This window comes from Mesoplodon densirostris, chromosome 15, assembly GCF_025265405.1.
Source record: "Mesoplodon densirostris isolate mMesDen1 chromosome 15, mMesDen1 primary haplotype, whole genome shotgun sequence".
Taxonomy (NCBI): domain Eukaryota; kingdom Metazoa; phylum Chordata; class Mammalia; order Artiodactyla; family Ziphiidae; genus Mesoplodon; species Mesoplodon densirostris.
The window spans coordinates 77,249,222-77,266,067 of NC_082675.1; the positions used below are offsets into that span (position 1 = coordinate 77,249,222).

The 16,846-nt window shown below is 37.7% G+C and overlaps 1 protein-coding gene across 1 annotated transcript in view; it reads left to right on the forward strand.

Annotated features, from left to right (window-relative positions):
* RELCH (RAB11 binding and LisH domain, coiled-coil and HEAT repeat containing) overlaps positions 1 to 16,846 on the forward strand; it is a 123,764-nt gene that overhangs the window by 32,199 nt on the left and 74,719 nt on the right. The window contains exons 6-10 of the mRNA XM_060119141.1: positions 8,487 to 8,690; positions 8,796 to 8,887; positions 9,722 to 10,009; positions 12,683 to 12,758; positions 15,015 to 15,110. Of these exons, the coding sequence (XP_059975124.1) occupies positions 8,487 to 8,690; positions 8,796 to 8,887; positions 9,722 to 10,009; positions 12,683 to 12,758; positions 15,015 to 15,110 (756 nt within the window). The remainder of the gene's footprint in view (positions 1 to 8,486; positions 8,691 to 8,795; positions 8,888 to 9,721; positions 10,010 to 12,682; positions 12,759 to 15,014; positions 15,111 to 16,846) is intronic.

The window sequence follows — 16,846 nt, forward strand, 5'->3', positions numbered from 1 at the left end:
GGTGATCTATTCAGGGGTACACACAGATGTCAAAACTTATCAAATTGTACATTTTAAATTAGCTCATGGATTTAAATCATGCAGTTTATTGTGTTTTAATTATATACCTCAGTAAAGCTGTTTTTTATAAAAGGCAGTGGAAGTGCTCATCAATAACCTGTTCTTTAACCATTAAACAACATTTAGTGCTAATTTCAGATGACCTAAAAGCAGAGCTATATAGAGCCCTCACTCCCCTCATGTTTAGTCTGTAGACAAAATGTAAGACTTTTTGCCCTGTTTTATTTTTGATCATATACCTCGATTTTACCCTCTTAGTGGCACTTACCATTACCTGCAATTATCTCTTGTCTCCCTGACTAGACTATAAATTTCTTGAAGCTAAAAGAATCTCTTGTTCATCTCTGTATCTGCATGTATAGTAAAACTCTGTGAATATTTATTGATAGTTTTTTCATATTTTTATCTGCATTCAATCATTGTCTTACTGTTCTTTGCTTCCCTCCTACCAGTTCTTTTATGATTTTTTACTTTCTATCCTTTCTTCCTGTTGTGCTATGTGAAATTTTTTTTTATTGTAAATAAGCGTTCTGTGTATTTTCAACTTCTCTCAGAATATCCTTTTTTGCTTTAAATAACACTTGTCTCTTAACTGAGGACCCTGTTTCCTCTATTTTCCAAGTACGAGATGGTGGTGCCTCTCACAATCTAGAACCAGGATGTTTCCTCCCAGGATGTTTTCTCAATTGGAACATACACTTTGACATTACAACAAAATTATGATTATGTTGAATTTTCAAGATATTAGCAATAAGGGGACTTCCCCGGTGGTCCAGTGGTAAAGAATCCTCCTTCCAGTGCAGGGGATGGCGGTTTGATCCCTGGTCAGGGAACTAAGATCCCACATGCCGCGGGGCAACTAAGTCCATGTGCCACAACTACTGAGCCCGCATGCCACAAACTACAGAGCCCATGTGCTCTGGAGCCCGCACACCACAACTACAGAGAAGCCCAAGCACCAAAACAAAGAGCCCGCATGCCACAATGGAAGATGCCGCATACCACACTAAGACCTGATGCAGCCAAAAAAAAAAAAAGATATTAGCAATAAGGAAAAGATAAATTTCAGAGGAGGAGCTTCAAGATGGCGGAAGAATAAGACGCAGAGACCACCTTCCTCCCCACAAACACATCAGAAATACATCTACATGTGGAACAACCCTACAGAACACATACTGAATGCTGGCAGAAGACCTCAGACCTCCCAAAAGGCAAGAAACTCCCCACGTACCAGGGTAGAGACAAAAGAATAGGGAAGGGATGTGCACCAGTGGGAGGGAGCCTTGAAGGAGGAAAGGTTTCCACACACTAGGAAGGCCCTTCACAGGCGGAGACTGCGGGTGGCGGAGGGGGGAAGCTTCAGGAGCCACGGAAGAGAGCACAGCAACAGGGGTGCAGAGAGCAAAGCGGAGAGATTCCCGCACAGAGGATTGGTGCTGACCGGCACTCACCAGCCCGAGAGGCTTGTCTGCTCACCCTCCAGGGCAGGCGGGGCTGGGAGCTGAGGCTTGGGCTTCAGTCGGATCCCAGGAAGAGGACTGGGGTTGGCTGCGTAAACACAGCCTGAGGGGGCTTATGCGCCACAGCTAGCTGGGAGGGAGTCCGGGAAAACGTCTGGACCTGCCGAAGAGGCAAGAGACTTTTTCTTGCCTCTTGTTTCCTGGTGCACAAGGAGAGGGGATTAAGAGCGCCGCTTAAAGGAGCTCCAGAGACAGGCACGAGCCGCGGCTATCAGCGCGGACCCCAGAGATGAGCATGGGACGCTAAGGCGGCGGCTGCTGCCACCACCAAGAAGCCTGTGTGCAAGCACAGATCACTATCCACACCTCCCCTCCTGGGAGCCTGTGAAGCCCACCACTGCCAGCATCCCGTGATCCAGGGACAACTTCCCCGGGAGAATGCACGGTGCACCTCAGGCTGCTGCAATGTCACACCGTCCTCTGCTGCCGCAGGCTCGCCCCGCATTCGTACCCCTCCCTCCCCCCGGCCTGAGTGAGCCAGAGCCCCCGAATCAGCTCCTCTTTTAACCCCGTCCTGTCTGAGCGAAGAACAGATGTCCTCAGGCAACCTACACGCAGAGGCGGGTCCAAATCCAAATCTGAACCCCTGGAGCTGTGCGAACAAAGAAGAGAAAGGGAAATCTCTCCCAGCAGCCTCAGGAGCAGCAGATTAAATCTCCACAATCAACTTGATGTACCCTACATCTGTGGAATGCCTGAATAGACAACAAATCATGCCAAATTAAGGAGGTGGACTTTGGGGGCAACGATGTATTTTTTTTTTTTCACATTTTCTCTTTTTGTGAGTGTTTATGTGGATGCTTCTGTGTGATTTTGTCTGTGTAGCTTTGCTTTTACCGTTTGTCCTAGGGTTCTGTCTGTCCGTTTTTTTTGTTGTTTTTTTTTATTGCTTTTCAAAAAATTTTCCTTAATAATTATTTTTTATTTTAATAACTTTATTTTATTTTATTTGATCTTCCTTCTTTCTTTCTTTTTTTTCTCCCATTTATTCTGAGCTGTGTGGATGACAGGCTCTTGGTGCTTCAGCCAGGTGTCAGGGCTGTGCCTCTGAGGTGGGAGAACCAAAGTCAGAACACTGGTCTACAAGAGATCTCCCAGCTCCACATAATATCAAACGGCGAAAATCTCCCAGAGATCTCCATCTAAACGCCAAGACCCAGCTTCACTCAACGACCAGCAAGCTACAGTGTTGGACACGCTGTGCCAAACAACTAGCAACACAGGAACACAAACCCATCCATTAGCAGAGAGGCTGCCTAAAATTGTAATACGGCCACAGACACCCCAAAACACACCACCAGACGTGGACCTGCCCACCAGAAAGACAAGGTCCAGGCTTACCCACCAGAACCCAGGCACTAGTCCCCTCCACCAGGAAGCCTACACAACCCACTGAACCAACCTTAGCCACTGGGGACACACACTAAAAACAATGGGAACTACGACCTGCAGCCTGCAAAAAGGATACCCCAAACACAGTAAGTGAAGCAAAATGAGAAGACAGAGAAACAAACAGCAGATGAAGGAGCAAGGCAAACACCCACCAGACCTAACAAATGAAGAGGAAATAGGCAGTCTACCTGAGAAAGAATTCAGAATAATGATAGTAAAGATGATCCAAAGTCTTGGAAATAGAATGGAGAAAATACAAGAAACGTTTAACAAGGGCCTAGAAGAACTAAAGAGCAAACAAACAGTGTTGAACAACACAATAAATGAAATTAAAAATTCTCTAGAAGGAAACAATAGCAAAATAACTGAAGCAGAAGCACGCATAACTAACCTGGAAGATAAAATAGTGGAAATAAGTACTGCAGAGCAGAATAAAGAAAAAAGAATGAAAAGAATTGAGGGCAGTGTCAGAGACCTCTGGGACAACGTTAAACACACCAACATTCAAATTACAGGGGTCCCAGAAGAAGAAGAGAAAAAGAAAGGGACTAAGAAAATATTTGAAGAGATTATGGTTGAAAACTTCCCTAATATGGGAAAGGAAATAGTCAATCAAGTCCAGGAAGCACAGAGAGTCCCGTACAGGATAAATCCAAGGAGAACCACGTCAAGACACATATTAATCAAATTATCAGGGCTTCCCTGGTTGCGCAGTGGTTGAGAATCCGCCTGCTGATGCAGGGGACATGGGTTCGTGCCCCGGTCCGGGATGATCCCTCATGCCACGGAGGGGCTGGGCCCATGAGCCATGGCCGCTGAGCCTGTGCATCCGGAGCCTGTGCTCTGCAACGGGAGAGGCCACAGCAGTGAGAGGCCCGCGTACCAAAAATATATATATATATATATATCAAAAATCAAATACAAAGAAAAAATATTAAAAGCAACAAGGCAAAAACAACAAATAACACACAAGGGAATCCCCATAAGGTTAACAGCTGATCTTTCAGCAGAAACTCTGCAAGCCAGAAGGGACTGGCAGGACATATTTAAAGTGATGAAGGAGGAAAACCTGCAACCAAGATTACTCTACCCAGCAAGGATCTCATTCAGATTTGATGGGGAAATTAAAATCTTTACAGACAAGCAAAAGCTGAGAGAGTTCAGCACCACCAAACCAGCTTTACAACAAATGCTAAAGGAACTTCTCTAGGCAAGAAACACAACAGCAGGAAAATACCTACAATAACAAACCCAAAACAATTACGAAAATGGTAATAGGAACATACATACCAATAATTACCTTAAATGTAAATGGACTAAATGCTCCCACCAAAAGACACAGAGTGGCTGAATGCATAAAAAAACAAGACCCGTATATATGCTGTCTACAAGAGACCCACTTCAGACCTAGGGACACATACAGACTGAAAGTGAAGGGATGGAAAAAGATATTGCATGCAAATGGAAATCAAAAGAAAGCTGGAGAAGCAATTCTCATATCAGACAAAATAAACTTTAAAGCAAAGACTATTACAAGAGACAAAGAAGGACACTACATAATGATCAAGGGATCAATCCAAGAAGAAGATATAACAATTGTAAATATTTATTCACTCAGCACAGGAGTACCTCAATACATAAGGCAAATACTAACAGCCATAAAAGGGGAAATCGACAGTAACACAATCATAGTAGGGGACTTTAACACCCCACTTTCACCAATGGACAGATCATCTAAAATGAAAATAAATAAGGAAACATAAGCTTTAAATGATACATTAAACAAGATGGACTTAATTGATATTTATAGGACATTCCATCCAAAAACAACAGAATACACATTCTTTTCAAGTCCTCATGGAACATTCTCCAGGATAGATTATATCTTGGGTCACAAATCAAGCCTTGGTAAATTTAAGAAAATTGAAATTGTATCAAGTATCTTTTCCCACCACAACTCTATGAGACTAGATATCAATTACAGGAAAAAATCTGCAAAAAATACAAACACATGGAGGCTAAACAATACACTATTTAATAACTAAGAGATCACTGAAGAAATTAAAGAGGAAATCAAAAAATACCTAGAAACAAATGACAATGAAAACATGACGACCCAAACCCTATGGGATGCAGCAGAAGCAGTTCTAAGAGGGAAGTTTATAGCAATACAGTCGTACCTCAAGAAACAAGAAACATTTCAAGTAAACAACCTAACCTTACACCTAAAGCAATTAGAGAAAGAAGAACAAAAAAACCCCGAAGTTAGCAAAAGGAAAGAAATCATAAAGATCAGATCAGAAATACATGAAAATGAAATGAAGGAAACCATAGCAAAGACCAATAAAACTAAAAACTGGTTCTTCGAGAAGATAAACAAAATTCATAAACCATTAGCCAGACTCATCAAGAAAAAAAGGGAGAAGACTCAAATCAATAGAATTAGAAATGAAAAAGGAGAAGGAACAACTGACACTGGAGAAATACAAAAGATCATGAGAGATTACTACAAGCAACTCTATGCCAATAAAATGGACAACCTGGAAGAAAAGGACAAATGCTTAGAAACGCACAACCTGCTGAGACTGAACCAGGAAGAAATAGAAAATAGGAACAGACCAATCACAAGCACTGAAATTGAGACTGTGATTAAAAATCTTCCAACAAACAAAAGCCCAGGACCAGATGGCTTCACAGGCGAATTCTATCAAACATTTAGAGAAGAGCTAACACCTATCCTTCTCAAACTTTTCCAAAATATAGCAGATGGAGGAATCCTCCCAAACTCATTCTACTAGGCCACCATCACCCTGATACCAACACCAGACAAAGGTGTCTCAAAGAAAGAAAACTACAGGCCAATATCACTGATGAACACAGATGCAAAAATCCTCAACAAAATACTAGCAAACAGAATCCAGCAGCACATTAAAAGGATCATACACCATGATCAAGTGGGGTTTTTCCCAGGAATGCAAGGATTCTTCAGTATACACAAATCAATCAGTGTGATACACCATATTAACAAATTGAAGGAGAAAAACCATATGATCATTTCAATAGATGCAGAGAAAGCTTTCGACAAAATTCAACACCCATGTATGATAAAAACCCTCCAGAAAGTAGGCATAGAGAGAACTTACCTCAATATAATAAAGGCCATATATGAGAAACCCACAGGCAACATCGTCCTCGATGGTGAAACATTGAAACCCTTTCCACTAAGATCAGGAACAAGACAAGGTTGCCCACTCTCACCACTCTTATTCAACCTAGTTTTGGAAGTTTTAGCCACAGCAATCAGAGAAGAAAAGGAAATAAAAGGAATCCAAATTGGAAAAGAAGAAGTAAAGCTGTCACTGTTTGCAGATGACATGATACTATACATAGAGAATCCTAAAGATGCTACCGAAAAACTACTAGAGCTAATCAATGAATTTGGTAAAGTAGCAGGATACAAAATTTATGCACAGAAATCTCTTGCATTCCTATACACTACTGATGAAAAATCTGAAAGTGAAATTAAGAAAACACTCCCATTTTACCATTGCAACGAAAAGAATAAAATATCTAGGAATTAACCTACCTAAGGAGACAGAAGACCTGTATGCAGAAAATTATAAGACACTGATGAAAGAAATTAAGGATGATACACCCAGATGGAGAGATATACCATCTTCTTGGATTAGAAGAATCAATATTGTGAAAATGACTCTACTACCCAAAGCAATCTACAAATTCAATGGAATCCTATCAAATTACCAATGGCATTTTTTACAGAACTAGAACAAAGGATCTTAAAATTTGTATGGAGACACAAAAGACCCCGAATAGCCAAAGCGGTCTTGAGGGAAGAATACGGAGCTGGAGGAATCAGGCTCCCGGACTTCAGACTATACTACAAAGCTACAGTAATCAAGACAATATGGTACTGGCACAAAAAGAGAAATATAGATCAATGGAACAGGATAGAAAGCCCAGAGATAAACCCACACATGTATGGTCAACTAATCTATGACAAAGGAGGCAAGGGTATACAATGGAGAAAAGATAGTCTCTTCAATAAGTGGTGCTGGGAAACCTGGACAGCTACATGTAAAAGAGTGAAATTAGAACACTCCCTAACACCATACACAAAAGTAAATTCAAAATGGATTAGCGACCTTAATGTAAGACCGGACACTATAGAACTCTTAGAGGAAAACATAGGAAGAACACTCTTTGACATAAATCACAGCAAGATCTTTTTTGATCCACCTCCTAGAGTAATGGAAATAAAAACAAAAATAAACAAATGGGGTCTAATGAAACTTAAAAGCTTTTGCACAGCAAAGAAAACTACAAACAAGACGAAAAGACAACCCTTAGTATGGGAGAAAATATTTGCAAACGAATCTATGGACAAAGGATTAATCTCCTAATAATATAAACAGCTCATGGAGCTCAATATTAAAAAAACAAACAACCCAATCCAAAACTGGGCAGAAGACCTAAATAGACATTTCTCCAAAGGAGATGTACAGATTGCCAACAAACACATGAAAGGATGCTCAACATTATTAATCATTAGAGGAATGCAAATCAAAACTACAATGAGATATCATCTCACACCAGTCAGAATGGCCATCATCAAAAAATCTACAAATAAATGCTGGAGAGGGTGTGGAGTAAAGGGCACCCTCTTGCACTGTTGGTGGGAATGTAAATTGATTCAGCCAGTATGGAGGTTCCTTAAGAAACTAAAAATAGAACTACCATATGACCCAGCAATCCCACTACTGGGCATATACCCTGAGAAAACCATAATTCAAAAAGAGTCATGTACCACAGTGTTCATTGCAGCTCTATTTACAATAGCCAGGACATGGAAGCAACCTAAGTGTCCATGAACAGATGAATGGATAAAGGAAATGTGGCACATATATACAGTGGAATATTATTCAGGCATAAGAAGAAACAAAATTGTGTTAGTTGTAGTGAGGTGGATGGACCTAGAGTCTGTCATACAGGGTAAAGTAAGAGAAAAACAAATACCGTATGCTAACACATATATATGGAATCTAAAAAAAAAAAAAATGGTCATGAAGAATCTAGGGGCAAGGTGGGAATAAAGACGCAGACCTACTAGAGAATCGACTTGAGGATCCAGGGAGTGGGAAGGGTAAGCTGGGACAAAGTGAGAGAGTGGCATGGACATATATACACTACCAAATGTAAAATAGATTGCTAGTGTGAAGCAGCTGCATAGCACAGGGAGATCAGCTCGGTGCTTTGTGACCACCTAGAGGGGTGGGATAAAGAGGGTGGGAGGGAGGGAGACACAAGAGGGAAGAGAGATGGGGACATATGTATAGGTATAACTGATTCACTTTGTTATAAAGCAGAAACTGACACACCATTGTAAAGCAATTATACTCCAATAAAGATTTTTAAAAATATATATATAAATTTCAAAAATTCAAGATAAAACTGCCACATAGATTTTTTTTATATTATTATTTTTTTATCTTTTAGGATTTTGAACTATGGGATGATGTAGGGTTAAACATTCCAAAACCTCCAGACTTACTGCAACTCTACCGAGATTTTGGAAATCATCAGGTGACTGGGAAAGATCTTGTGGATGTGGCCAGTGGTGTAGAAGAAGATGAATTAGATGCTCTGACACCAATTTTAGGCAACCTTCCTTCAAGCCTTGAAACTCCTGCTACTGTAGAGGTGAGAGGTATTAGCTAAGTAATCCAGCCCACAAAAAGTATTTAAACCGCATGAAAGCATACCATGAGATTTTGAGTTTCTATTTTTCTCCCATTTTGATTTTAGAACTCCTTGCTAGTAAAGAAATTAGAAGATAAAATTAGTTTATTAAATAGTGAGAAATGGTCTTTGATGGAAGAGATCAGAAGACTTGAAAGGTTAGTACTTAATCATTATTTCTAAAAAACCTCTTAAAGTTTTTAAAGAAATTGACAGATTATATAAATATATAAAATAACATTTCAGTTGTAAGACATAATTTTTCATATCCTAATGCTTCTGGAAAAAAGTCTTAGAGTTGCTTATATACTTAAAGTGTCCTTTTACGGGCCTCCCTGGTGGCGCAGTGGTTGAGAGTCCGCCTGCCGATGCAGGGGATACGGGTTCGTGCCCCGGTCTGGGAGGATCCCATATGCCGCGGAGCGGCTGGGCCCGTGAGCCATGGCCGCTGGGCCTGCGCGTCCGGAGCCTGTGCTCCGCAACGGGGGAGGCCACAACAGTGAGAGGCCCGCATACCGCAAAAAGAAAAAAAAAAAAAAAAAAAAGTGTCCTTTTACCCCAAAAAAGTTGTTCCCGTAATAATCATATGATTGCATATGTCTTGGAACCAAGAAATAAGATATTTTTTATTTTCTCCAAGTTGTATCAGTAGTAATAAAATAGCTTTTCACATTAGTGTTGTACATATTTCCCATTCATTATTTCATTTAATTCTTAATTCTGTAGAATTTTCCCCATTTTGCAAATGAAGATAGTTAAGTGCTAATCCAAAGCATAGTTTATAAAACCATTTTTATACTTTATAAGAGTTTGTAGCTGCACTTCTAGGTATATGAAGCATCAGTGTATATGGTGCAGAAAAGATTAATCAGTTGCCAAACCACTTTCTATTAATATGTTATACTTTTAAACCATTAAACCCATTATGAGGTTTATGCTATTGCCAAAGTTTTAAAAAATACAGTTATTCTCTGATAATTTTCTTTCTACAGTGAAATGGACTTCCTCAAAAATGAACACTTTGCCAGCCCTGTAGTTTGTGACTCTGTTCAGCCTTCTTTGGATCAGTCTCCCCACAAAGACTCTGAAGACAGTGGACAGAATTCAGTTATAAATATTTCTGACATGGGAGAAAACAAGGATCTTTCAAAATCAGATGAAATTGATTCCACTATTCCTAAAGAGAATTTCCTGCATTCTTTCCCCAGGAGAGAAAGAGAAGGAATGCCATCTTCTTCTCCATCAAATAAAAACACAGTCCATTTTGATAAACCCAATAGGTTAGTATGCATCCTGTGTTTTGAAATGCATCTTTCAGCTATTTAGGACATTGTCAAAATAGAAGAGTTTCAGTTCTTATTTTGCAGATCAGATGTATGAATTTTTATGTTTGGCATGAACTTAACACATAGCAAAGTCCATGTCACCAAAAAAAAAAAAAAAAATCATAAGTAATTACTAAGTTAAATTGTATTAACAAGGAATAGACCATAAATGAGATAGGTCCTATCTTAGCCTAGTACTTAAACCCATAAATAATATGTATGTTTTATGTGCTGTATTTTACCCAGTGCTTTTTACCTTTTCTGTATTCCACAGTCATTATCAGACTCAGTAGAAGGTTTTGGTACTGAATAGTTGCCTGTACTAAAGAGGGGATTAGCTATTAATCTTAGGCCTTTTTCCTGTGTCTGCTTCCATTACTAATATTGTATCATTAATATTCTCTTAATTCATTTAGTTTTTATTGGATTGCAGTGATTGAACTCAGATGACAAAAGCATGGTCCCTTGCCCGTCATGATTATGTTTTCCAGTAGAGGAGACAAAATGTGTTTAAAATTATTTTACATTTTAATGTGAAAAATGTTAAGAAAGGAATATTTACTGAGTTCTTTTTTATATGTCAGGCACAGTTCTACACACTTTACATATACTAACTTAGTTAATCCTCACAAATTACCCTATCGTGCATTCTGAGCCACAAAGCCATGCTTCCTCCTCCTCCTATTAAATGGAGGAATATTATACCAAGTGTTGGGATGTAATAGGAAAACATGACTAATTTGTTTTAGACGTAAAGGTACTCGTTATTAGTGACAAGTATTTGATTTTTTTTTCCCAAGCAAATCTTTCCACTCATGTGCCACAACTTTCTGTGTACCTGCTTAAGTGTGTGTGTGTGTGCGTGTGTGTATTTTTAGGTATTATGGGGGTTGAAATAGACACAGCCCAATCCTCAAAGTGCATTTAATCTTATATGGTTAAGATAACAGTCATAAAAATGATATTCAATAACAGTGGCATTCGTAATAGTTCTTAGTGTTTAGGAGTACTTCCATATATCTCCTTTGATACACCAAAGCCACTCTCTGGAGAAAGATGACTGTTAAATTTCTTCAACTAATTTTTTTAGCTCTTAACTATATGTCAGGCAGTCTCAACGAGGAGTATAATGGTAACCAAACATATGGTCATCCCTTCGGTTACAAACCTTACAGTATGAGAGAGGCCAACAGACAATTATTGTAAGTTTGAAGAGTAGTAATATAAGAGAAGTTCACCTTGCTTTGGGAACACGCAGTCCGGGCACCTAACCTAGTCATCAGAGCAGGAAAGATTTCAGGGAAGAAGTATTATCTAACTTTAGTCCTGATGACTAAGTAGTAGTTAACCAGACAAAGAAATAAGACGAAGTCTTCCCACAAAGAGAGAACAGCATGTGCAGGGAGAACACTGCACTTTGGGAGCTAAGAAGAATTTATTAAGGTTGAAGCAAAGAATGCAAGTGAGAAGAATGACAGGAGATGAAGTTGGAGAAGTAAGCAAAGACTAAGTCATATAAGCCGTGTTAACTCATTTTAGAGAGTTGGGACGTGATGGCATCTAAGTGTTAGAAAGAGTCCCCTAGGGTAGAGGTAATTGGAGGGTAGCAAGACTGGAAGAAAGGAGACTAATAGGATATATCTATTGGAAGAATCCAAGTAAGAAATGATTGAATTTCCTGTATTAGAAAGAAGTGGATAGATTTACAAGATAGTTAGAAAGTAAAAGATTGATTGAATTAGAAGATTAAAAGAAAGGGAAGGATAAAGGCTTCCTGGCTTAGGCAATTGGATGCATTATAGCTACCTCCACTGAAAGAATATGGGAGGGGAAACATAACGAGCAAATAGGCTTAAGCTTTGGCACACTAACTCCACAATGAGATGTTACTGGGGGCCACTTTGTGGTGTATACTAAATAACCTCTCTTATGTAACTTTGGTGTTAGCCCTTTTCTTTGTAGACAGAGCACATAAAGTACAACTCATAGTTATAATATTATGGATACTATTATGTAGAGACCAGTGTTGTTTTAAAAATGTAAATGTTTTAACCTTTTTTATTAAACATAAATAGGCTAATATTTTCAATTACAAAAATATTTCCTTTGAGAAATACCATGAATGTTGAACAAGCCTCTCCTTCATTTATCTTTAATTTTTAATTCTTTTACGTGGGTTTCTAACATTAAGGATTATCATTATCATTATACAGATCTGTAAAACTTCTCAGCAACATACCAGGTCAACCTTTGTATCCATTGTTTACCTTTCTGGGATCATAGAGAATTAGGGAAGAAAAAAAAAATCCTCATTTCAGGTTTTACAAACACTTTCTGTGGTCATTGACCTGCCATACCACTTCAGTTTTAATCCACTAACATTTATAAGTCATTCATTCCCATAACATCAAGCTCTTTTAAGATCAGCATCTATTGCTGATTTCTTTTCCCCAGTATAATTTTCCACTGAAGTGACCTTTAAGTCTTTTGTGGCTGAGATATTCAGTTAACATTTGTGGGGTAGGGTTCATGCAAGGATGGGAATTATAACCTGCAACTTACTTTCTCCTTAAATGCCAGTGGTAACTATTTGGTATTGTCCCATTTTCATTCAATATTTTCTTCTAGGAAGTTGTCTCCTGCTTTCCATCAAGCACTACTCTCTTTCTGTCGAATGTCAGCAGATAGTCGTTTAGGATCAGAGGTAAATTATACCAGATTCTTTCAAACTTTCTTAAAACATTCAGTTTTTCTTCTTAGCATCTTACCCAAAAATAATTGTGATAAGACTCTATTTCAAGTACAAATCTATTATTTAAAATAATGCTCTAAGAAATAGTTCCTAAAATTTTAAACTTTTAAGGAAAGTGGTTGATTATTTTTGTCTTTAGGTTAAAGCTTTGTTTAGTATTAAAGTGGCCTTTTACAGTCTAGTGTTAATTTGTTATGTCCACCAACATATGGTTATATGCCTCTCTATGGTATAATTCAGAAAACCAAATCAAGTGTACATATTGTTTATAATTTCAGTTATTTTTAGATTACTGTACATTTAATTTCATTCGGATTGTCTTTTCCCCCCCCACTTTCATGCTTTATGCTTTATAGTCTAATAAGTTTGAACAAATATTTGTGATTCCAGAAATAACTGATAAGGTCCTGCTTCAGGGTCAGGGTAAGGGTATTATTTCAGCAGTTAACATGAAATTACATTTAAAAATACCTAACACACACTAAGCATTATGTTACATGTCATCTCATTTAATCTGCATTTTAATTTGCAAACTTACAAAGTAGGTAATATTAGTCTAATTTTCCAGATAAGGAAATTTTAGACAAGTCCCATAACTTTCCCAGTGTTAGACAGCTACCCAGGTCTATATGATTGTAAAGCCTAACAGCAGAGTATTTGCATTGGTATCAGGAGCTGAACAACCTACCTCTGCAAAGTGAATCTAAACTTAGGTTATTTAGATGCATAAATCAAAAGTATTATTTCCTTTTGATGCTGACCAAAAGCTGTAAACTCAAATGTCTACAAAGAAACCAGGCAGGTCTCATAATATGATGAAGCAAGAGGGTAATAATAAGGAGTGGTGGGTACTGTAGTAAATTCGAACTTACATCCTTTGCCTAAATCTTCCAGGTGATTGCTTCTGTGTGTGTGTGAGGGCCCAAGGATAGTGCCATTGCTAGACTATATATCACCTTTGTGCAAATTAGAATGATACTCCTTACTTTTGATGGATAAATACCTGGCGTGGCAAATGAGTGCCTGTTGGATGTCAGTCCCACTTACCATTTAGATTGATTCTCTGTGCAAGGCATAGCTGATAACAGTCTTTTTCAAGAGAAGCTGAGCATCTGGATTTTTTTTTTTTTTTTTGGTTGTCTGCAATTTTCTTTTTTTTTTTTGGTTGTCTGCAATTTTCTTTTTTTTTTAACATCTTTATCAGAGTATAATTGCTTTACAATGGTGTGTTAGTTTCTGCTTTATAACAAAGTGAATCAGCTATACATATACAAATATCCCGATATCTCTTCCCTCGTGTGTTTCCCTCCCACCCTCCCTATCCCACCCCTCTAGGAGGTCACAAAGCACCGAGCTGATCTCCCCGTGCAATGTGACTAGTTCCCACTAGCTATCTGTTTTACATTTGGTAGTGTATATATGTCCATGCCACTCTCCCACTTCGTCCCAGCTTCCCCTTCCCCTCCCTGTGTCCTCAAGTCCATTCTCTACGTCTGCGTCTTTATTCCTGTCCTACCCCTAGGTTCGGATTGATTGTCTTTGATTTCAGAGTTTATTAGCTCTCAGATTCGTTTTCCTCAAGTCCTTTGTAACTGTGGTTGCAGGCTTATCTTCAGAGGGTTTTTTCCTTCTTTTCTCCTATCTTTATACTCACTCCTCCCTTTCTAGCTGTTTTATGGTTGATTCCACTTCACCTCTTTTGGGCTTCTGTCCCACAATGTCATTAAGAATATGAAAGAGCGAGAGGATGGTTTGGGTGCAATCTGGCAATCCTCATTGTAAGACTGGGTCGGCCCGCTTGGACTTCCCTTGCATGCAGCTTCATTATACAAACTACTCTTTCACCTTAGGCAAAGCCTGTAGCTTTGTGGGCACCTTTTCCCCAAGAACAAAATTAAAAACCGTTGAAGCTGCCCCAGTCCTGTGTTATCCCTGTTTGTTCCCAGAACTGAAACCTTGTAAGCCTCTCTGTCTTCACCCTTGCTTCTTAACAGTGTTTTAAATCCATTTCTGGTCTGTAAAAATGTTTATGCCGTTAGGGATTACAGTTGTTCTTATTGTTGTTTTTATCATCATCATCATCAATTGTAATTTTGGATGTGTGTTTGGAACAGAGGTGACAGGGTCCAAAACATAAACTTTAAGGACAATACCATTATGCACAGAAGTTCTCCAGTGTCATCATTTATTAATCCTTTGGTCTTCTAGGTGTCTCGGATTGCAGACAGTGAAAAAAGTGTTATGTTAATGCTGGGGCGCTGCCTGCCACACATTGTTCCTAATGTGCTGTTGGCAAAGAGAGAGGTGAGACACATAAAAGTATTTTCACTCCCCAGATCTCATCATGTTGTCCATTTTTTGTCATTTTGAAGTTTAGTGTTATATTTTTATTTTGTTAAAGTCTATTACTTGCAATCATATTCTTACTTTTGTGCATGCATCTCTGCTCCTAGAGAATGGTTTTACACCTCTGTCAGGTGAGTTCAGTAAAACTGCATGCTATTCATGTTTTCCAGTTTTGCTTAAAGCATCATTAGCTTTTGCAGTACTAACTATTACTGTAGGTCCATTTATGTGCCATGAACACTGTCTGTTTTTTACATTACCAGTTAACTAATTTATTTTATCTCTGCTCATGATATGCGTGATTTGTCTTCAGAAATAGACATGCTTTGTATTGAACATTCACAGGGACTAATAATGTAACTTTTCTTAAACTTAGTTACCTATTATTAATGTTAGTTTTATTGTATTTGTTTGACAGTAATTACACTTGTCTTAGGATGATAGGATAGTTATAATATTGTGTACAATAACTTTTGAAAGTACCTTTTTTGTTTTTCTTGTAGCTCACCTGTTATTGACAGATGCTTTAAATGTCCAAAATAGAGTAGCAAATTTATTTTAGTACACATTGCCTATGTTATAAGCCATAAATACTGTAGAAAGTTATTTTTAGAGTTATATTTAGCCAATAAAAGATTAATGAAAAGTTATCTGTAATCTCATTTAAATGATAGTAAATGATTTATTTGCAAACAAGTTTAATTATTTATTTGAATTATTCAATTTATGAAATCAATTTTCAGTTCACACATTTTTTTAATGGGTTAAGAATATTTTAGAATGTGTCATAAAAGTTTCTTTTGTTATCCTCTTAATATTTACCACCGGTTTTAATCATAATTCACGGGACCTACAGTATGATAGGTACACAATGCATTGGCAAAACCCATGTAGAGCTTATCCTTAATTATCTGTTTAGCACAAGAAATTTGTACTGATCCTCAAGAAAATGATGTGTAGAGCTTAAAAATTTTTTTATACCTACAGGTATTTTTAATTTAAAAAAGATAAACATGACTGTTTTCTTACTGATGGTTTTATTTTACCTAATATTTAAAAATAGCTCTGAGACATTAATAAGTATGGAAATTTTTCTATGTCTTGAAGGATCAGTGTCCAATTTCAGATTGTTTTGCAGTTCTGCCTGGCAGAATGGTGTTTGAGCTTCTTTTCCTTTTTCAGCTTGTAACATAATCCATGCAGTGCATTAATGTTTGCATCCCTTTTACTATGTTTCCTTAATATAATCTTTAAAATATCACAGAAACCTAATTGTTATGAGATGCAGTTTAAGCTTTTTTATTTTGATTTTCCCTTTTTTAATCATAAAAAACTACCACTAAAATCTGATTATACTGCATGAAGTATTTATAAATTTGCATCATCAGTAATCAGATATATATATAAATATATATGTAAACATATTTATATATACACATATTTTATTTGTGGTATGATGTTTACTTTTTGGCTGATTTTAAGGCTTTTATATTTTAAAATATTTATATACTTATAATTTCATGAAGAATTGATCATTTATCTTTGTTTACTTAATTATTTGTACTTTATTCTGTTTTACCAGAAGATTTACCATTTATTATATACCAAAGTTGTATTCCCTCAAAATTAAATTGGTAAATAATGAAGTATACCTTGCCTTTCTTTGAAACTAATCCCAGGGCATAAAAGGTCAA